Source organism: Hyperoodon ampullatus (genome assembly GCF_949752795.1).
Source record: "Hyperoodon ampullatus genome assembly, chromosome: 6".
Taxonomy (NCBI): Eukaryota; Metazoa; Chordata; class Mammalia; order Artiodactyla; family Ziphiidae; genus Hyperoodon; species Hyperoodon ampullatus.
Genome location: NC_136919.1, coordinates 21503220 through 21525482, shown reverse-complemented (window position 1 = coordinate 21525482; position 22263 = coordinate 21503220). Strand labels below are relative to the sequence as shown.

The 22263-nt window shown below is 44.0% G+C and overlaps 1 protein-coding gene across 5 annotated transcripts in view; it reads right to left on the bottom strand.

Moving 5' to 3' along the window:
• Nucleotides 1-22263, bottom strand: part of UNC13B (unc-13 homolog B) — a gene marked incomplete at both ends in the record, with an annotated part of 221087 nt that overhangs the window by 50358 nt on the left and 148466 nt on the right. Inside the window, one exon of one of the 5 annotated variants that reach the window (XM_079705884.1) lies at nucleotides 4022-6305. The exons of the other annotated variants lie outside the window; for them this stretch is intronic. Coding sequence (XP_079562010.1) covers nucleotides 4022-6305 — 2284 coding nt within the window. Of the gene's footprint in view, nucleotides 1-4021; nucleotides 6306-22263 lie in introns of those variants that run through there. 5 annotated transcript variants of the gene reach the window in all.

Sequence of the window (22263 nt, the reverse complement as noted above, 5' to 3'; positions counted from 1 at the left end):
CCTGTGCTCCGCAACGGGAGAGGCCACAACAGTGAGAGGCCCGTATACCGCAAAAAAAAAACAACAAAACAAAACAAAACAAAAAAACAGGTAAAGGATTTGAATAGACATTTCTCCAAAGAAAATATAAAAACGGCCAATAAGCACATGAAAACATGTTCAACATCATTAGCTAGGGAAATGCAAATCAAAACTAGAAGATACCAGTCGCACCCACTAGGATGGCTATAATAAAAATAGAATGGCAAGGATGTGGAGAAATTTGAACTCTCATACATTGCTGGTAGAAATGTAAAATGGTGCAGCCACATTGGAAAACAGTCTAGAAGTTCCTCAAAAATGTTAAACACAGAGTTACCATATAACACAGCATTCCATTCCTAGGTATATACCTGAGAATCAAAATATATGTCTATGCAAAAACTCGTACATAAATGTTCATAGCAACATTATTCATACTAGCCAAAAAGTGGTAACAAAACAAAAGTCCATCAACTGATGGATGGATGAACAAAATGTGCTATATCCATGTAATGGAATATTATTCAGCCACAAAAAGAAATGAAATACCCATACATGTTACAACATGGGTCAGTTTTGAAAACATTGTGCTAAGTTGAAGAAGCCAGTCAGAAAAGGCCACATATTATATAAATCCATTTACATGCAATGTCCAGAATCCATAGAAATGGAAAGTAGATTAGTGGTTGCCAGAGGCTGGGGACAAAGGGGATTGGAGAGTGACTATTAATAGATAGGGAGTTCTTTTTGGGGGTGATGGAAATGTTCTAGAATTGATGGTTGCATAACTCTGAATATACTAAAACCACTCAATTGTACATTTCTAAGGGATTTTAAGGATGAATTTTATTGTATATAAATACCTAAAAAGCTGTTATAATAAAAAGAAGTAATCAATTACATCAAGTTGCTGATTGACTAAGAGAACTAAAAATGGACCAGAAGTTTGGCAATATTATGGCCTTGACAAAAGCTATTTTGGTAGTGGTAGGAATGAAAAAATGGAATTTTAATGTAATGCATGTGAGAGTACTTCAAATAGTGCCTTGTACATGCCCCACCCCACCCCCCCAAAAAAGGAAGAAAAAGCATAAAAAAAAAAGAACTCAAACTAATGGTAAGATACTACTAATAAGCTTAGGTCCTAAAAGGTCTCAAGCAGAGCAGTGAAGAAAGCCTTTTCAAATGTTTTGTTGTGGTAGCAATCACTGTTGTATTGAATCAGTTTACCAGGTTAGGGTGACTGCTCTTGTGGACTCTATAACCCGAGTGTATTGGTGGTGAGAGGCCAGCCTGTGTGTTTATGTACCTTCCTCTATTCCTCCTGCTTTATGGCATGGTGCTGGAGTCAGGCTGGACCTAGCACTGAAGAGATGCTGCCACTGCCTGGCAGCCTCTCCACCACCCCCTCTGTAGCCCACAGAACAGACTGGATCTTGGTAAGCACCCAGAACTCTGGCTTGATCTCTTACTGGTGTTTCAGAAAATCTCCTTTGTCTCGTTATCTCTGCTGCTGTCACAAGTTCCTGCATTGTCCAGCAGGATGTCAGCCCAGAAGGGAAACTCTGCAACTTGAAGAATTGGGCCCCAGAGTTCTGGATGCTCATGCTAACATCAACTCTAGGCAAGGTTTAAAGAGTTAGTAAGGAAGTACTGTTTTGATATTTGTTGTTTCTACTGTTGCTGTAATATAATAATTTCTAAATGCCCAGGGAGAAAGAAAAGGGGCTGCAAAGTTAAAAGGAGAGAGAAATCACTTGTAGTTGAGGAATTATAGAAAGCTTCCTGGAGGACGTGATACTTTGGTTGTATGTTAAAGAATTGAGTAAATTTTGCTAGGTTGATGTGGTAAACACAGTACCTTAGGCTAGAAGGAAGAATGTATATGTCAGTATGCTGAAGACAAAGTATAAGGCAAATTTGTGAGACAGCAGTTTCTTTCTAGGTGGAGTACAGTGGTAGAATGGGAGACAAGCCTGGAAATGTAAACTAGAGACCAACTGTAGTGGTCTTGAATGCCAAATTAAGGAATTTAGACTTTTTTTGATAAGCTATAAAGAGTAGCTCTAGGGATATTTGAAAGGAATATGATTTTAATTTTTCAGTTTAATTTTATGACTTGGTATTATATTCACATGATTCAAATTCTAAAAATCATAAAAGGGTATACAGTAAAAAATCTCCTTCTCGGGCTTCCCTGGTGGCGCAGTGGTTGAGAGTCCGCCTGCCGATGCAGGGGAAACGGGTTCGTGCCCCGGTCTGGGAAGATCCCACATGCCGCGGAGCGGCTGGGCCCGTGGGCCATGGCCGCTGGGCCTGTGTGTCCGGAGCCTGTGCTCCGCAGCGGGAGGGGCCACAACAGTGAGAGGCCCACATACCGCAAAAAAAAAAAAAAAAAAATCTCCTTCTCATCCCACTAGTTTTTCACCTAATACCTTTCCCCATGGGCAATCCTGTATCAGTTTCCTATGTATCTTTGTGGTTTTTTGTTTGTTTTTTTGCTTGTTTGTTTGGGGGTTTTTTTGGCCGTGCCACGTGGCTTGCAAGATCTCAGTTCCCTGACCAGGGACTGAATGAACCTAGGCCACAGCAGTGAACGTCTGGAATCCTAACCACTAGGCCACCAGGGAACTCCCTCTTATGTATCTTTGTTAGATATTCTATACATATACAAACAGACATTGTGGGGTTTTGTGTGTATTCTTCCCCTCTCCTATTTATACAAATGTCAGCATCTTATACATACTGTTCTGCACCTTGTTTTTTTTAATATGTCAATATATCCTTCCATTTCAGTAAAGAGGTACCTCTTCCTTTTTATAGCTGCATGGCACTGTATTCCATTGTTTGGATGTGCCAATAAGTTATTTAAGCAGCCTTTCTTAACGAACATTAGGTTGTTTTCAATCATTCCTATTAAAAACAATGCTTCAAAAATAGCCTTGAACATATGTCCCTTCCACAGGTGAATATGTACCTGCAGGATATATTCCTGGAAGTAGTGTTGGGGCTCAAAGGGTATACATAATTTTGATAAATTTTGCCAATTGCCTTCCATAGAGGTTATACCAATTTCCACTCCCATCCCACTGGCAATGTATGAGTGCCTGTTCTCTCACACCTTTGCCAACACAATATGTTTCATAATTTTAATTTTGCCTTAGAAAGATTAATCGGGTTATATGCATAAGAGGACAACCCCATTTACATTTAAACTTAGATGAATAAAGCATATACTCTTTGGATAAATTTAATTTTGATTGGGAGAAGTAATTTTAAAGCTACATATCATCTCCATGCTGCCTAGAAAAAAGTTTTCTCATTTCTTGTAGCCAAAAACCATTCCATTCTCTAGTTCTTAGGTAAGCACCCTTCAACTGGAGATGTAAGAAAGGGAATATGACCTGTGGAGAGCACAGTCAGGCTGGACAGCTCCAAGTTAGAAATAAGGTTCTGTACTGTCAACTCCAGTACTAGGGAGAAGACAGGTCGGGATAAGGGAAATTGCCACAGTGGCCTATGAGGTGGAGCTGCTGGAGAAATGGTAATCTTATCTCAGCAAGAAGCGCATGGAGAATAATTCTAAAATGCAATATAGGATTGCATCAGCCCCCCTAGCTCCTGTGAGAAACATGCCTCTTTTCCCCAGTCCTGCCTCCTAGCCCACACCTACTTTACACCAGAATATCCTAAAAGTCCTGCAGCTGTAAACTATTTTTGCCCAGATGCCCCTCCCTCTTTTGAAAAGGTATTTCTAAAGCTCCTGCCAATAAACTGGAAGCTCCCTACGGACAAGAACTCCTTTCCTGTTGCTTTTCAACTCTTGTCACTCCAGTTCCCACAGGATTCGCTTAACATCGATATTCCAGTAACTGAGACTGATTCAAGCTGTGGACCTCCGCCATCACCTTGTGAAACTCACCACCAAGCTGGGTCTCATGCTGGCCTGATGAAGGCCCTACCCAGCCAGGTGTAAACCCATTAAACAGACTTGAAATACCTGGGTGCGTGTCTTCTACCGAGAGATGGTCTGTCTTCTGTACTAGCTCGTGTAAAAGTTTTTTCTGCCTCAGTCTTTTCTCTCTTAGAACATCTTTTAAATTGTTGATGCATTTGTTGAGGTAGATGGTCTCTGCACACATTTGCTCTAGGCTTAGTCTGCCCTGTTTGGGAGATTCAGGTCTGGAACAAGTTTCACTTCCCAGACACGGAGCCAGAGCAAAACCTGGCGATGAATATGCAAGAGGCAAGTTATTGGAAGCCAGAGAGAAGTTGCTGGGATCCTGAGAGGTTTGGTCTCCCTGTGTAGAGATGCCCACTCCACCAGACACCACATTGAGCAAGCTCTCACTCCCCTGACTCCCAGGGCTCTCCACTGAGAAATCCTGGGCACCCCGTGAACTCACTGTCCCAAGAAGTCTATCACTGTTCTCTGACTGGGAACCACTCTCAATGCTTTCCAGGTCCTCAGGAGTCATGGACCCACTGTTCTCCAGCTTCTGAAATACTCCCTGCAAAGCTGAACGAAAGTGGTAAATTGCTCGGCCCAGTTTACTTGTGTAAAACTTGATTTCTACATCTTCATCCTCCTGCGAGCCACCCAGACAAGAGGACTTTTCAAAGACATCTTTAAGGACCTGCGCAGCACGTTCCTCCTCTTCATTCAAGTCAATATGAACCATGTCATTGAAAGTCTCAGGTCCTATGATGATTTCCTCTATCATGTTGTCACAGCTCAGAGTTGCAAACCTTCTGGACTTATCTGTCAAAAGGTTCTCTAGCTGCTTTGAGCTCAAAATATCAAGCCCAGCTTCACAGGCCAGGAGTTTGTCCTCTGTCTTCAGCAACCCAGACAATGATAGGCAGCTGCTGGCCTCACTTTTATCACTGCAGTTGTTTTCTATTTTTGCTGCTTTATATGCTTCAAGTCCTTGGTTACACTGTTGGAAAACCTGGGGTTTCCCAGAATCCTCCTCTTTTGAGATTAACTCTAGGGAAGGTTCCTCAAATTGATGAAGGGCGGACAGAGAAGCCTCTCTCCCTGTCGGTTCACCACAGGTGCCACTGATAATTTGGGGTGTTCCTGATGTTCCTTTTACTTCGTCCCTTGGCTTAGACTCATCACTTGGCTTTGCTAAATCGTTCTTGGGTGGGAAGCAAAGGCCTTGCTGTTCAGGAGTCTGGAGTTCTCTATGTTGATTCTGAGCCCTCATTTGATATACTCCTGTTATTGGTCCTCTGTCCCCTGTTTCCACCTGAAAAACTGGTTCATCCAGGTTTAAAGAATTCAAATTACAATCCTGAAGTTGTTGTTCCAAAAATGATAGAGACTCCTTTTGGGGATTCTTACAGCAGCACTGTGGCCGGCTTGGTTCTTCTCTGGTGGCAATCCGGATCCCTAAACTCTGCAAGAGGACGGATTTCTGCAATATAAGGTCTCTATGCTCTAGATGGGCAAGCTTCACAACAGCAGGCCTGGGGGCTGGCGCTTTGCCTGCTCTGTAAGCCTCTTTAATGTACCTATTGCACTGCATGCCATTAACACAGAGGTGTTTGGCCAGGAAGCTATTCACCAGCTCCATGGTATTTTCCCCATCTTGCTCAGGAAGTCCATACAGATACAGAATGGCTTCCTCACTGGGTCGGTCCACATGGGGTTCCTGAGCCTTTCCCCCAACACACACCTTGGCCAGGGAGCTGCTGCCCACCTGCAAGCCTTCTATTTCACTCAGAACTGAGTCTACACAGCTAGAGACTTCTTCCACTGAACCCCGGACTTGGCTCAGGTGCTGCTGCAACTCAGCAATTTCAGTTTGGAGACGGCTGATGCCTTGCAGCTCTCTGATGATATAGTCCACTACATCCCCCAAAGGTTCTTGCTGTTCACGGCTACAGCCTTGGCCGGGGCCTCTGGACAAAACGGGCTTGGCTTGATCCCTCTCTGACGGCTCTTGACAGCTTGTGGTCATGCTGGCAGATGAGAGGTCCTGAGAGCCAGACCCTGAAACACAGGCAGTGGAGCCCAGAGGAAGCTGGCTGCTGGCCTGCTGCCCAAAGCTGCAATGCTGGGCCAGGCCCCCATCTCTATCCCCACCAATGGCTGAGGCTACTGACCCACAGTGAGGGGACAGGAAGCTGTCCTCAGGTAAGGATCCAGCAGGGCCTGAGGACTTGCTCTTGAAGCCACACAGAGTCTCCACCTTAGCTTTATCTGGGGAAAGCCTGGAGGAGGATCCCAAGGTGACCATGATTTCTTCTTCTGACTCTTGCAACAATCGCTTCATTTTCTCCCTCAGGGTCTGAGGGATTCTCAGCTTCTTCCTCTAGTTTCTGGTCAGGATGGTTAATAGAGATTGTGTTAGAAGGCAATACCCTGACCTGTTCTTTTCAGTCTATTTTTAGCAATTATTGCTGGCTGATGCCTTGGGCTTGGCCCACAGTGATGCCTAGAACGGTCCCATGTGTGGTCTCAAACCTGGCACATGTTCCTGGATCCTAGCTTGACTCTAATCCTGCAGCTGGTGAAAAAGGAAAATAGTGCACTTGGATCAGAAGGCAGCAGGATAATATGAATCAAGCTGTCAAGCAGGAATAAGAACACTACTTTCTAATACTGTAGGAGTCAACAGTGATCTGCCTCCCAACGCTAGACTTAAAGGTTATAAGCAATCAGTTCTCTCTCCTTGGCTTCCCATCAGAGTTTTGCTGTAAAATCAGATCAAGTCCTGTGTTCTGAGCAGGTAGCCAAAGTCAACAGGATTGAAACAAACTCCTGGGAAGCAGGTGGGGTGAAGTCAGCGAGTGACTGAACGTTTACAAATTCAACATGAGGCTCAGAAATGAACATATAGATGTTTAACCACCAAAGCTCAAATCACATACACAGTAAAAGACAAGACGTGGAATGTTTCTTTTTTTTCCCCCTCCAGTTTGTTGCTCTGGTGAAGGCTCAACTACTTAAAGGTTTGCTCCTGCCTGTGCTTATAGCACAAAGTGTCTTCCCTTTGTTTAGTGATAGCAACCCTTCACTTGGAGAAAGGACCATGACAAGAAAGTGATTTCCTAGCACTGTCCACTGCTGGAGTAATAGAGGGTTGCTCTAGCCTGCTGAATGGCCTGGAGAGAACAATGCATGTGGCAGGCGGGGAGCTGATTACATCAGAGGGAGCTCCAGGGTGCTCTACTGCTTTCCAAAAAGGTGAAAAAAGACCTGCCACCAGTCTTGCCCCTAAACTCTGAGCTACCAGTGACTGTAGCTTAGGCAGAGATGACTGTTACCTTATGTGGGGTGGGCATCCATTCCGTTTTTACTGGGAACATGCAGCCTGTAGGGAAGGAGCACAGTGGAAAGTACGAAGGATGAAGCAGAGAGCCCAGGAATGCATGGGACTGCCAGTACTCTCTGGCTCTGCTGGGTCAGCCCGGGACAGGTGAAATGAGTTGGTGGGAGACATGTTACCCTTCAAGTTCTTCAACTGGAGATGGTTTCTCTATTTTCTAGATTTGACCTAGATTTCTAAATCTTCTAAAACCCCTGCCTCCTTTTCTTTGCCCAGTACTCAAGTTAACCCTAAAAAGTAAAAATTGTCTGTGAAGGATATAAGCTGACTGCTCCCATAGCAATTCATTTGCAGGAAAGGCCACCAACTATAGTCTGTGGGTCTGAAAATTAAAAGCACTGTGCTTCTTGAGTTACGTTTATCAAAAAAAAAAAAAAAAAAAAAAAGCACTGTGCTTCCGCAGACTAAGAAGAACCAGAAGAACAAGTCACAAGACTTGAGATAAAGATGAAGCTGACCCCTTTTACTGGAAATAACTAGGCCAAGAATCAAGAGACAGAAACTAGATTAATTCCCTTTTCATTTCTTCCCTTCTTCTCTCTAGCTCATGTAAAAACTCTATTTCATCTAGGAATTCTTCATCTGAGAACTCTATCCATCCTGTGAGGCATTGGAGAGGCCTAATTATTGCTTTTTAAGCATTACTGCTTTACTCTGATGTTTTAAGGAGCCAGGATCAGCCATACCCCTAATGTGGTCAACTCAGTCTAGTCTGTGTGTGTGTGTGTGTGTGTGTGTGTGTGTGTGTGTATGTGTGTGTGTGTGTGTGTGTGTGAGAGAGAGTGAGAGAGAGAGAGAGAGAGAGAGAGAGACAGAGACAGAGACAGAGAGAGACAGAGAATGCTCTATGTGCACAGTCAAAACTACTGGGTCTCAGGCTTAGTGCCCAGCTGCCTAGATAGCAAAGCCCCCAATTCTAGGACTGACTCATCAAATTCTTCCCTCTCTCCTCCCAAAAGTACAAAATCTACATTTCCAAAGCCACCCATTTCTTTTCTCCCCAAGGTGCAAGGTCTGGGTACCCCGATTTGGTCTTGGCACCTGGCATTAGCTTTGAGCAATGTCTCTAGACTGATGGACTAGAGTTGGCAATTAGCCTTTCAAGTTTTTCTCAAAGAGAAAGACCTCTTACTAAACCAAGATGGAAGCTCTGCATATGACCACATGAAGCCATGAGCAAGTGCTACTACACTGAGAATCCAGAGACTTAAGTTTGAGTCTTGCTTCACCAGTGACCTTGGATTAAACACTTCTCTCTGTGCCTTAGTTTCCTCATCTGTAAAGTGGGGGAGATAGTCACAGGAATGTTATAAAGATAAAATGAGAGACTGGTAATTAGTAAACTGTAAAGCATTGCAGTGTTATTATTACTGACATGGCAAGATCCTGGGACAAAGAAGCAGGAAAACCAATATCTAAGCCAAGTGTGCAATTGCCTAAATGGTTTGACTTGAGCGGACCATGACTTCTATCCCAGCCCCAGACCCCTACCTTTCCCAGGTAGGGGTCTTTGTTAGTCTTTCTTTCTTCTAAAAGTTTTCTTTTTAAGGTAAGAAAAGGGAGGAGCAAAATATTCACTCCCCAACATTTCATTCAGGTGACAGGAGGCTTGCCCTCAGGCAGCCTGAAAGCATGAGGAAGGAGAAAACTGCTACAGGAGGCAAACTTTTCCTTTCTAATGCTAGTGAGGCCCAGAGCTCGTTGCCAGGTCCTCCAAGGCCAGCCCCACTTTGGTCTAGAGGAGGCAGTTTTTCAGGAACGAAGATGAAGCTGACTCTCCTGCGATGGCTTCAGTGCAGGCCAGGTTAACTTTGGGCCTATCTGCTTCTGCCCCTCAGATTAATATTCCAGATAGGGTTGGACAGTCTCGCCAGGTTTCCCTCCAAAAATGCAGTGCCTACAACACTGGCTGGCCAGCCACACAGAGGGCAAATGGCTCAGCCACTGTATTCAGAGGATCCTGAAGGACTAAAGGCAGAGCTGCCTGGTTTCCTACAGTAGTGACAAATAGGAAATTTCCAGCTAGAGCTGCCATAGCAACTCCTCCCAGCCTCAAACAAAGATGCTTGCTTTCATATTAAACAAACAAACAAAACCCTCTAAACCTTCTTCTGAATTGGTAGCTACAGCCCACAGATGAACTCTAAACTTAAGAATCACCTCCGAGGGATATGGGTTCCCTAAAGGCACCAAATCCACTCAGTCATCCACATATTTAGGTTTTGAAACAGGGGACACTGTGATGCCACACAGTGAGAATCAACCAGTCACTTTGCTCAGAACCCAATAGGATACCAGAAGCCAGAATGGGCTGAAAGGGCAACCTGCCGAGCCAGGAGGTCCAATTCAAGGCCACCTCCTTCTTCAGCCTCTCTTTGTTACTACTGTCCACAAGAATGAAATAACAGGGACCAAAGTGTGAGAAAAACAGTTTGATCTCTAAATCAGTTCAATCGATGTGCCAGGGATATAAGGCACAGTTCCTGCTCTCTAATATATTAAAGCTTGGAAACAGAGTTAGGCATATAAACAATCACAAAATAAAGTGATACATGTTATAATAGAACTTGTAATAGAAAGCAAGCATTTAATTCCAGGGGTGGGGAATGGGAAGGTGATCAGAGGCCCAGAAAAACCACAACAGGAAAGGCCATGGAGAAGTAATATTTGAGCTGAGATGGCATAAGGAGGCCTCGGGGCCCGACCAGCTCAAACCTAGCCCTCTAGTTTTCTTCAAGGTACCCACTGCTGTCACTCTGCTCTATCCTGTTGGCCTATCCACTCAAGTCAACTCTCCATACTTCATATGTACATGCTCTAAAATGGCCATACCTTTCTGCAATCTTTTCCTAAGGAATGCCTAAGGCTGGGAAAAATAAGGCAGCCCTTTCAAGGGATATCTGCTTTTGAAAAGGGAACATAGCAAAACAAAATGAATTAATCAAAAGGAATAAAGCTTCAGTGACGGAAAACTGAGAACTATGTCAGGGAGTAGACCCCTTAAATCACACCGAATCAGCACCAGCCTACCAAAAAATGTCAAGAGGAAAAAAATCCCTCAGCTTTCTGAAATGGCTGATTCTTTCATCTCTCTCTGACTTATCAGTTAAATGTTATTAGGAATGTGGGTATTCCTCGTAAAATGGCTTCTGACCCAAACCTTGGCTTGGAAACTGGGAGACCTCTGGGAATAGGCCAGGGGTCTCTGTACATATATCAAGCAGCCTCTCATTTTGTATGAAGCAAGCCCAGAAGGCAAAAAGCCAAGAGCTCTGAGCCTCCTACCCCACACGTCACCCACAACGGTCAGATCATTCCTGGGCCATTTACCAATTATGTTGTATGGCTAATATGGTGGGAAATGAATTTCTAGGGCCACAGCAGGTAGGGGTACTCTTCAGATATTAATCTTTGGGAAAGAATCAATGCTTACAGAGAATCTTGTCAGAGAAAATGATCAGGGTCACAAGGTATAAAGAGTGAGATTAGCCAAAGGGAATAAAGAGTGCCCAAAGTAAATGCATAGCAAGGTCCCTGTCCTGTAGTTCCTAGGACTTGCTACCCCTCCTCACCTGCATTAGGAGGAACCCCACTTATAGGCCAGAAGCTGGACATGGTAAAGGAAAGAAAACTTCATGCATTCTATCCAAGAGGGAAGATAGAACCTCAGGGAATGTACAGTAGCATGAAAGAGGATGCAGCCTTCAGAGGGCTGGTATATCAAGAACTCAGAATGAAAACTGAATGCCAGTCAGCACAGCTAGGTACTCTGCGCCCTTCCCAGGGCTCCCTTTCAGCAGTACCAGGGTTTATTATACCAAGAGTATAACAAACCATAAAACAAATACAGATGCACCTAGAATCTGATGCTCATGACAAAGACTCTCTTGGACTAAACTTGAGTCAGGCTCCTGTCCTTGGGCTCTGTTTAGTCCAATTTCAGCAAGAATCTTGCTGGGTCAGTTTAGTGAAAATTCCCCACCTTTGATATCTGACCAAATTCCTTATCCCTCACCCTGGGCTGATTCCAGAACAAATCCTGTCAAGTCAGTTTAGCCAGATGCCTCCCTTCCCCGGATGTTTCTTCTTAATTTTCCATCCAGTGACCCTCACCCTGTTCCTTGACTATAAATTCCCACTTATGCTTGTATTCAGAGTTGGGCTTAGTTTCTCTCCCCTATTATAATACCCCAATATAATAGCCCCCCTGAATAAAGTCTGCCTTACCATTTCTAACAAGTATCAGAACAATTTTTTTCTTAAGCACTCATCATGCTCTTTTTTCCTTACTACCTATGACTCTTGTGAGTAGACTAAAAAAGCCATGTGAGCAGGAATCTAGCCCCTGAACACTCTCCTATTCATCCCCCCAAACCTCCATATTCTTTATCCCCTTACTCTGCTGTAGTTTCTTCATAGAACTTACTACCACCTGATAGATCATATATTTGTTAGTTTATTATCTGTCTCTCTCCTCAACCTCTATCCTAGAATGTGAGCAGGGACTCCGTTTTGTTCATTGCTGTAACCCTAGCACCTAGTACAGTGCCTGGCATATACGGTGCTCAAACTAAAACAAAATAAATCTTGCCATTGAATAAAAGGATCCGGGACACAAGATCAGAAAATGCTAGAGTTGGAAGAGTTCTTTAGAGAATATCAAGGCCTGGAATCTCATACTGCATTGTGATCTAGCCTATGGAGTAGTTTTTTTGGTCTATCATACGTTTTTCTAAATTTTAATTTTGGAAATCTTTAGGCAGGGCAGCTATTCTGGCTTCCCCAAAGCCCCAAGTTTATAACACCTGACCTAGAATGACACTCTTGTCGTTAATCTGTTTTACTTTGGCAGACACCTAAATGGGAGGTTCTTGCTTAAAGACACACAGTAGGTATGAACTCCACTACATTGAAAACTGTGCCTTATTTGTTTTTTAGTTCCCAATTACTAGCACAGGGCATTACTATGCCAAGCATATGGCCTGGCACACAGTGAGAACTCAGTGCCATGGAAAGAATAAATGAGTGATGGCAGAGCTGATTTAGAATCCGAGTTTTCTGCTTTCTAGTCTACTTCTGTTCCCATAACAACATACCGCCTTCAAGTTCTAGGTTTTCTTCTAGACTGATGGCTTACAATCCCCTTTCATTATAAAACTAAGTTGGAAACCTCTCCCCAAATATACTTGCTCACACTTTTAGGGGACTCACTCAGGGCAAATAAACAGAGTAGTGGCAGTACCAGCCGCTGCCAGACTGTCAGTTAGCTTGTATCTTTCCAGTATACGAGACTGGTAGAAAGAGACCTTGTGTGGCACCTGTCATCCCCAGGGTTGCCATCATGGGGCTTCCACTTGCCCTCCAGCTGGAAGAGCTGCCCTGATCCTTGTGCTGATCATGGCTCTAGAACAGCACTGTTCAATAGAAATATAATGCGAGCCACATATGTAATTAAAAATTTCTAGTAGCCACATAAGAAGTAAAAAGAAACAGATGAATTTAATACATTTTATTTAACCCATTATCTAAGATATTATTCTTTCAACATGTAATCAATATAAAAATTTTATCAGGGCTTCTCTAGTGGTGCAGTGGTTAAGAATCCGCCTGCCAATGCAGGGGACACGGGTTTGAGCCCCGGTCTGGGAAGATCCCACATGCCACAGAGCAACTAAGCCCGTGAGCCACAACTACTGAGCCTGCAAGCCACAACTACTGAGCTCGTGTGCCACAACTACTGAAGCCCACGCACCACAACAAGAGAAGCCACTGCAATGAGAAGCCCGCACACCGCAACGGAGACCCAATGCAGCCAAAAAAAAAAAAAAAACCAAAAAAACAAAAAAACAAATTTCTAAAAAAAAATTTTTATCATGTATTTGCATTCTGTTTTTTTTTTTCTTTGCGGTATGCGGGCCTCTCACTGTTGTGGCCTCTCCCATTGCGGAGCACAGGCTCCGGACGCGCAGGCTCAGCAGCCATGGCTCACGGGCTCAGCTGCTCCGCGGCATGTGGGATCTTCCCGGACCGGGGCATGAACCCGCATCCCCTACATCAGCAGGCGGACTCTCAACCACTGCGACACCAGGGAAGCCCTGCATTCCGTTTTTCATACTGAGTCCTTGAACTCTGGTATGTATCTTACATTTACAGCACATCTCAATTTAGACTAGCCACTCTTAAAGTACTCAACAACCACATGTGGCTGGTGGCTACTATACTGAACATCACAGTTTTTAAAGGTTAGGGCGGGGGACACTCTGGAGAGCCTTCAAAACCTGGCAGTGGATGCAAAGAGCAGACTGTCATCTCAGGGGCAGTAGAATGTTCTATTGTTTCAGTCTTCCTTTAACCTGTTCACTTTGATCCTAGCTCGAAGCATCATATTTCCATTTTGTGACAGGTTCAATCCTCCTCAAGGCTGCAAAGAACATAGTACTAAGGCCCCAGTCTGCAGAGGATTAGACCTTATCTCTCTCAGCCTGACCCTTTCTAGATACCCTGTAGTTCTGTGTAGCTTCTGTCCAGTACTCTGAGCAAAACCACAAGATAAACCTAGTTTCTTCAACGAAGCTACACCTTCACAGGGAAGACTTAGAGACCTCTCACAGACAAGAGCATAATCTCAGTGCAGCTGGGTCAAAGGTGTGCAATCCTAGACAACTCACACTAGAGGGACACATTACAATAGTAAAATTATATTTGTTTAGAATTTTACAGTTTACAAGGTGTTTATTTTATCATCACAACAATCCTGTGAGGTAGGAGGGAAGGATTACTATTCTGATTTCATAAATGAGAAAAATAAAGCTCCAAATGACCTGGCCAAGGTCACTGAGTAGAGCTAGGATTTAAAAGGGGGTCTTCGATCTACAAAGATAGTGCTTTTTTCACCATACATGCAGGACACAAATGGACACATTATCTGTTATCCATGTGTGTACACATTTAAAACTGAGAAAACTCAAGATGACTTTCCTGTTTATATGGAATATGCACACGAGAAGGATGAATTAATACTCACATTAGACAGAAGGACAATATACACACATAAACACACTCTCACACATTGGAAAAATGGAGAGGTTTCTGAATATACACAGGCCTATACAAGAATAGGAACGTTACCTGGGTACATGCATACGTGTATGAGATAAAGGGACATATATATCTATATACGTATGACATGGAAGGAAAGATGGCTTGTGTATATTTATATGAGATGAATGAATGAGTTGTCTATGTATATGTAACACACAGGAGAGGAATGGACAGGTTATTTAAAAACATATGGACATATCAAGAGGGAGAAACAGATTCTTCATATACAGGTATGCACATATCCAAAGGGCTGGATGGGTTATTTATATACATACAGGAGAGTACCAAGGAGGAACGGATGGTCAGATTATCAGCATATAAACATGTGCACGTGAAGATTCTACCCTTAGTGCTGAGTATGCTGTTTTTTACTCATTATAATGACCCCCCACCAGCAAGTTGGCTCAAGCAGTTATGTAATTAATGTAGCTGCTCCATATTCCACCCACAAATGCTTTGCTTTTGTCCCTGTTTCTCATTCAGAGTCAGTCATACACTCAATACCACTTACCTTGCTGCTGCAATCAAAATAAGAGTTAAGGAAATGAAAAGAAAAAAAAACACATTAAAACCACAAATTCTCAAGTTTTAGAATGCAAGTGCTGCCTTTAAAAGGAAATCCATTCGGAAGCACTCCTTGGTTTGAGAGAGAAGCCACAGGATGAACTTTCTAAGCCACAGCACAGCTGCTTGCCCAACCAACAAACAGAGCCAAGGAGCTATTATTCTCAGCTGCACCCAGCTGGCTGGCTCCCTGGTGCAAAGTTGATGATAGGAAAAATGCCCGGCAGAGAAATTCCCCCAGGGCTGGGCAGGAGTCTTGTTGGCTGCAAATCTAGGAATCCAATCTGGTCCACACTTCTCTGCTGAGGGGGATTCTGATGACCAGCCTGCTGAAGGTAATAGCAGCCAAACTTCAACTGGACGTGGAATTCTAACTCAATCGATTCCGGGTTTTGAGACTGAGACAAAAAGCAGGGCAGCTACTGCTCCTGCTGCTGCTCCTCCTCCTCTCCAGCTGCTTCCTGCCTGCAACCTCCCATAGGGCACCAGCCCTCCTCACACATTCCTGGCGCACACACCCCCTTTCCCAGCACACTCACGCACACAAAAACCTCGCCAGCAAGCTCACTCAAACACCCTTGGTGAGTGTCTCTCCCTCTCCCTAAATATAGATCTTCCTCTTTCCCCTCCCCTATTTCCTCCTCTCGTTCTTCTCTCCCCTCCTTTCTTTTCCCCTGCCTATCCATCTCTCTCATGTCTGGGCTGTAGGATATAAAGAGACATAACACAGAGCCCTACACTCTGAGGAGCTCTCAGTCTCAGAGGGAAGACAGAACACAGCAAGAAACAGCCAGAGCATAATACAAAGGGAGTCGTCCCTTCTACTGAGACAAGCTCTAGGTTTTTTGGTTTGGTTGGTTTTTGGTTTTTCGTTTTGTTTTTGTATATGTATAATGTACTGTCTGCATTTGGCAAAGCTGGAGAACAGGTAAAGTACCAAGGGCAGTTAACATCAAACAACACCGTGTTCTCAAAGTAGGTACCTAGTCCAGTTCTTCCTGAACAGCCACAGCAAGAGAACCAACTGGAAAACGAGAACTCCCTTAGGCCATGCCAAGGCAATGATTAGACAGAAGTAGAGGAAGCTGGGCGGGCTGAGGTAGACCCTCTACTGCAGAAGTCAGGACCACAGAATGTTTTGGAATCCAGAATTAGGAACTAAGTAACCTAAAGTAATATCATATTAAGCTAAAGCTACGTACGGTTCAAGACCCTGGTTTCATAGTCCCAAATGTCCCAGTCCTTTGCCAGTTGCAACCCCACCTCCCTGGAGACTGGTTGGTCAGGAGGTTCTCATGTGGTCCTAATTCCTAATAACTCAACAATTCTAGTTGAATTATCAGGAAATTCTAGTTGAATTTCATCAGGAAATTAAATATCCTTATCTTCAAAGAACCCTCAAGTTGCTCATTGCAACATAATGCCAAACATAAGCCAGGGACCCTTGAAGCCCTGGAGCATTGACAAAAATATGAAATATATGATACCTCTTTCTACTCTGCAGTCACTGGACAGGAAAAACACTGTTTGAGCCCAGAGAACCTCAGAATTCTTCTCAATATAGGGCTTCAATCAGCCAGCAACAATCCAGTGAAGCCATTCCTATTCTACCTCCTCTGAGCCTGATCTAATAAGATAAGCCCCCCTCCTCTTCCTCAGGCTAATATCAGGTGGGCAAGTTTGATTCACCCATCAGGCCCAAACCAGGCTCTCAAACCTTGCTACTTCTGCTGCCCTGCAACATTCCTCATGACAGTGCACAATAGAACAAGGCCCTGTTAGCCAGGAATCAAGCGGTCTATGGGGGCCACCCTGGAATCTGTCATTACAGAAAAGGCAGCCCTATATGGTAGATAAAACAAGCTTTTAAATTAAGAATGATTTCCTTAGCTTATCCAAGATCCTGAGGAGAAAGCGTTGAATCCAGAGCCAACATTTGCCTCCCTACTGCCTTCTTCCAATAACGTTGCTTCCCCCTCAACCAAGGAAAAAAATTTAGATTCCAAGAGACACTACACAACCCATTTCTTAACCATCCACCTCATTATTCAGCCAACACTGACAGCAAAGCAAATATCTCCTAACCCAGTCGAGAGCTGGCTGGATGACAGAAGAGATAAGGGCTGACAGTGCAACCATAACCACATCTAAATACAGAAAGAAAAAAAAAAAGACCTGAAAACTGTCAAATTTCAGTGGAAGTCACTGCAAATTTACTGTGAAGCTCCTCATATATTTCAGCCAGGAGAAAGAGGTAAAGGGTTTAAAACAAGAAATATAGGGAAGACTGATTAAATCAGAATTCCCTCCCCCAACTCTGCAGCCACTCATAAAGAGCTCGGAGCAGTGGCTGTCATGACCAGGTTTGGGTCTGAGCTTCCTAGACTCAAGAGAAGATCAAATTCTCAAGACTGGGAAAGATCCTCAGAGGTAGGACATTGCCCAAAGAACCTACTTCTTCCTGCTTCATCCACCAGTGGCTCCAGGACCTGGCTAGGACCTCCAGAGGCTATAATTGAGGCTAATGTGACAGTCTTGTCCATCTGCTTACTCAAACACATTCAGTTCATCTTCTGAGCAGTTTGGGTTTTCCAGAAAAACAAAGGCTCAGACAGAGAAAACGTGTTTAGGACACGAGGCACAACAAATCAGCTATCTCTAGTTCCAGTCTTCAAACTTCACAAGAGCCCTCATATGGCTCTGACCATAAATTACCTTTGTATCTTTCCACCTTCCCATGTTTCAGTGAAAGAAAGAAGGGGCATAAGTGGGAAAGTGGTAAATAGCAGTCACAGTAAACTCAGTAAAAAAGCAGGGCTCCTTCTGTCACTGTTCAACCAAGCCCAGAGAGTGCCAGACATCATATGACCAAAGGACAATCAGACTTCCTTAGTGGACTAGTCTTTTGGGATAGACGCAATTTCTGTTTCCTGAGCCATGTGAGCAAACTGCAGCTCCCTTGTCACAGTGGATCTGTCTCTTGGGAATCCTGGGCAGGCCAAAAGGATGTGGGTGCATTATAGAGGTAAGAATTAGCACAAGCACCCACCTTAGCTGGGAAGCTTCCTCAAAGCAGAGCTGTTCAAGAGCTGGCTGGGCAGAATTAGAAAAACAGATTGGGTTAAGAAGGAAAAGGCATTTATCCCAAAGCTGTGAAATGCTCTGAACAGACAGTCTCAAGGTCTGGTTCCCAATTTAAATCTTTGCAGGGATCTTCGCCTAGAGACAGATGAGTCAAGATGAAAATTCAACCATGAGACACTGACACTCACGCAGAGTTGTGGGAAGGTTCAGAGCTGCAGGAGCTCTAAAGGGGAACCAAATGGGTGGGTTAGTCAGAAGACCACCTGGTGCACAAAATTCATCTTCAGCTAAAGCATCTGAGTGGTGTCACAAGGATACTGGAGGAGGGGCTCACCAATCACAATTCTCTCCTCTCATACAAACCAATCTAGGTCTTGTTGGGGCCAGATACAACTGGTTCTGAAGCAAAGAATGTGCCTGCTCCAAACCTGGCCTGCCTTTCAGGTGTCACTGCCAGAGAGTGGCTGAGTCAGAACCAGCAGGTGCTACCTTTTCTCCCAGTGTTAACAATCACTTATGCAGGGTGCAAAGGATAGGTGGAACCCAAGTCTGACTTATGCAGGAGTAAGCTTGTGATGCTTCCTTCTCTACCACTAAGTAAAGCCAGAAGCACACGAACAGGCCAGTATATGGTCACACAGCTGGGATCTGTTTCATGAGGAAAACAGTTTGTTCTGGTGGCAGAGAAAAGTCTTTTTTTCCCCTGTGGAATTATGTCCTCTATAAACTACTCAGAAATTACATGCAGCAGAGAATGATGGGCAACGGGAGGTAGTTTTCCTTCTTCCTTCAGGAACATGGCCCCCCCCGACCAGGGGAGTGAGGAACCTGGCAGAGATGGGTTCACTTTACTGGTGTGCTAAGACATAGCTGCTACACAGCCTAAATCAGACTTGACAAGCTGCAAGGCAGGCCTAAGGAGTCACAAACTGCTGACAAACTTCAGTTCTATAATCAGGTCAAGCACCATCTCTGATAGCAAAATCCTGAACCTAAAGAGCTGATAAACTCTTCAGGACTGCCCAGCTATACAGTTAGGTTTCCAGCCTATACCTCCAAAGCTTGTGGTCCCATTTCCATTCGAGGAGCAAATGATCAAAAACTCATATAAGCCAAGCAGTTTACATGTCCACTGCCCTCTTACATAAACCTAGTCAAAGTCATAGCTCCCAGATTTAGGACTAAGACTGGTGCTGAACTAGTATCTGCTTCTGTATGTCCCAGCGCAATCCACAAAGTGCACTGAGCCTGCCTCGATCTCTATACCACAAGGAAGCCAAGGGACCATAGGCTGAGGATTCTCTAATGGGAACCCAAAATTTGACTTTTCATGGGGAAATGAACCTCTTGTACTAAAAAGAGACTATGTTCTAACTGGCTTAATATTGATCAAATATCCCCTTCGGTTCTTTGTGGCTTGTTCTGAGATATACCTTAGAGTGAACCCAATTCTGGAAAATTCTCTTGCTGTAGGCCCCTATTTCTATAAGCTTTTCAAAATATGTCCCTAGTCACTTCCTTGGTAGTCCAGTGATAAAGAATCCGCCTTACAATTCAGGGGATGTGGGATCGATCCCTGGTCAGGGAACTAAGATCCCACATGCTGTGGGGCAACTAAGCCCACGTGCCACAACTACTGAGCTCGCACGCCTCAACTATAGCCCACATGCCACAAACTACAGAGCCCACACATCCTGTAGCCTGCGCACCACAACTAGAGAGAAGCCCGCGCATCACAACGAAGAGCACATGCGCTGCAATGAAAGATCCTGCATGCCGCAGGACATGCAATGAAAGACCCGACGCAGCCAAAAATAAATTAAATAAATAAATCTTAAAAAAAAAATGTCCCTAGCCAACATACAAATCTCAAGTGTCTTGGGACTCAATGAAGGGACCCCAAAGAGGAGGGGTTTTCCCTGTAGTATTCTCCATATATTCAGAAATATCTGGTACAAGGCACTGAGTTATAGGAAACTAGTTAATGTGCAAAGGGGGAAGAGAAAACTTAAGGGAGACCTAATCTTAGTTGGGGATCTCTGACAGATTAACAGGGAAGCATAGGGGAGAAAGAGAAGTACTCAACTGGGTGAGTCAGGAGAGAGAAAGAGCTAGATTCAGCCTGCAAGCAAGGAATGCCAAGGGAAAGCCTGTTGCTGGGGTTGGCATTGGAGTCCTAGGCCGCCAGCTCACCCGCACCAATCACAAACAGAGATGACCTCTCTGCTCAGACACAAGATCCTTGGAACCCCTATATTCTAATTCTCCATCCAATGACAGAATCCCCTGCAAAACCCTTTGTCCCCCATCTCATGTCACCAAGACTAATCTATTTTACCTTCCTACCTATAAAATCTGTCCCTTTCTCTACAACCCTTAGGCTATGCTTCATTATTTCTCACCCAAGTGGCTGTAAAATATTCATCCTCATCTCTATTCCTCCAGAACCACCTCCCTCTCACCCCTCCCTATTCCCAATCCATTCCTGACAATTTGTTCGAGGGATATCTCTAAAATGTAGATAGATTTTTGTCATTCATTTTCTTAAAATCCTTCCGTGACTGCTCTCAGGAAAAAGCCCATGCTCACTCCTTGGCATATTATCAAAGTTCTTTCTTGACCTGTCCATGTCTAGAGGCATCCAAAGCACCCCGATTCCCTAAGTTTGGTCAAACCAAATTCCTTACACTCACTGAATGTGCCATCCCGTTCTCTTTCTTTCCATATGACCCTGTTTAGAGTGCTATCAGAGAGTAAAAACCAGTATGGTGAGGATGCTAAAAACCTCATCAAGTGCTTGTCAGAAAGCAAGACTTGGAACCAAAACAGTAAAAACTACTTTGGTGTCTGCTATGGGTTGAACTATGTTTTCCAAAATCCATGTGTTGAAGTCCTAATCCTCAATACCTCAGAATGTGACCTTGTTTGGAGGCAGGGTCTTTACAGATGTAATCAAGTTAAAGTGAGGTCATTAAGGTGGGCCCTATCCAATATGACTGGTATCCTTATAAAAAAGGAAATTTGGATATTTTTCCTCTATGTTTTTCCTCTATGCCTGTTTTTCCTCATACTGTTTTTCCTCTATGCCTAAAGATAGGCATAGAGGAAAAACAGTATGAAGAGACAGGAAGAAGAAGACCATTTACAAACCAAGGAGAGAGAACTGGAGTAGATTCTTCCCTCACGGTCCTCAGAAGAAGCTAACCCTGCTAATACCTTGATTTTAGGACTTCTAGCTTCCAGAACTGTGAGACAATAAATTTCTGTTGTGTAAGCCATCTAGTTTGTGGTACGTTGTTATGGCAGTCCTAGCAAATTAATACAGTATCTTTGAACATTACTGATACAATTCTACCAAAAATTTTAAAAAATAAATAATAGAATTAATACTTATTAAGTACCTAATACTTATTAAGTACCTAAGCATATTAAGTACCTAAGCATAATACCAGGCATGATGAAAAGATATAATCCTTGCCGTTAGGAAGTTCATAACCTAATGGAGGAAATGTTATGATATGAAGCGTTGTTATACCCATATTATGAGGAGTGTTAGAGCTTGTGCTTGGGTGACTGATAGTACCATTTACTGATAAAGGACATACATGAAAGGAGATGGAGGAGAAAGAAAAAACAATGAGCACAGTTTGAACATACTGCATCACGTGCCTGTGAAAATTCTGGTGACAATATCCATGGGCACCTTGTCATAAGTCTGGAGCTCAGGAAAGAGGACTGAGGTAGAGAAAGAAATTTGGGACTCAACAGTGTATGGATAAAAATATGGGTGAGATTATCTAGAGAAGAGAATGAGGTTGAAAACAGAACCCTGGGAATCACCAAGTTTTAAGGGGCAAGCAGAGGAAAAGAAATGCTGTAAGGGAAACAAAGATGGAGCTGTCAGAAATAAGAAAAGGAGTTGGAGGGAGAGATATTGCAAAAGCCAAAAAGGAAGAGTATTTTGGGTAGAAACCAGTCAACAGCTTTTATCTCACTTGTCATAAGAAATGCTCCAGGGCTTCCCTGGTGGCGCAGCGGTTGGGAGTCTGCCTGCCGATGCAGGGGGCACGGGTTTGTGCCCCGGTCCGGGAGGATCCCACGTGCCGCGGAGCGGCTGGGCCCGTGGGCCATGGCCGCTGAGCCTGCGCGTCCG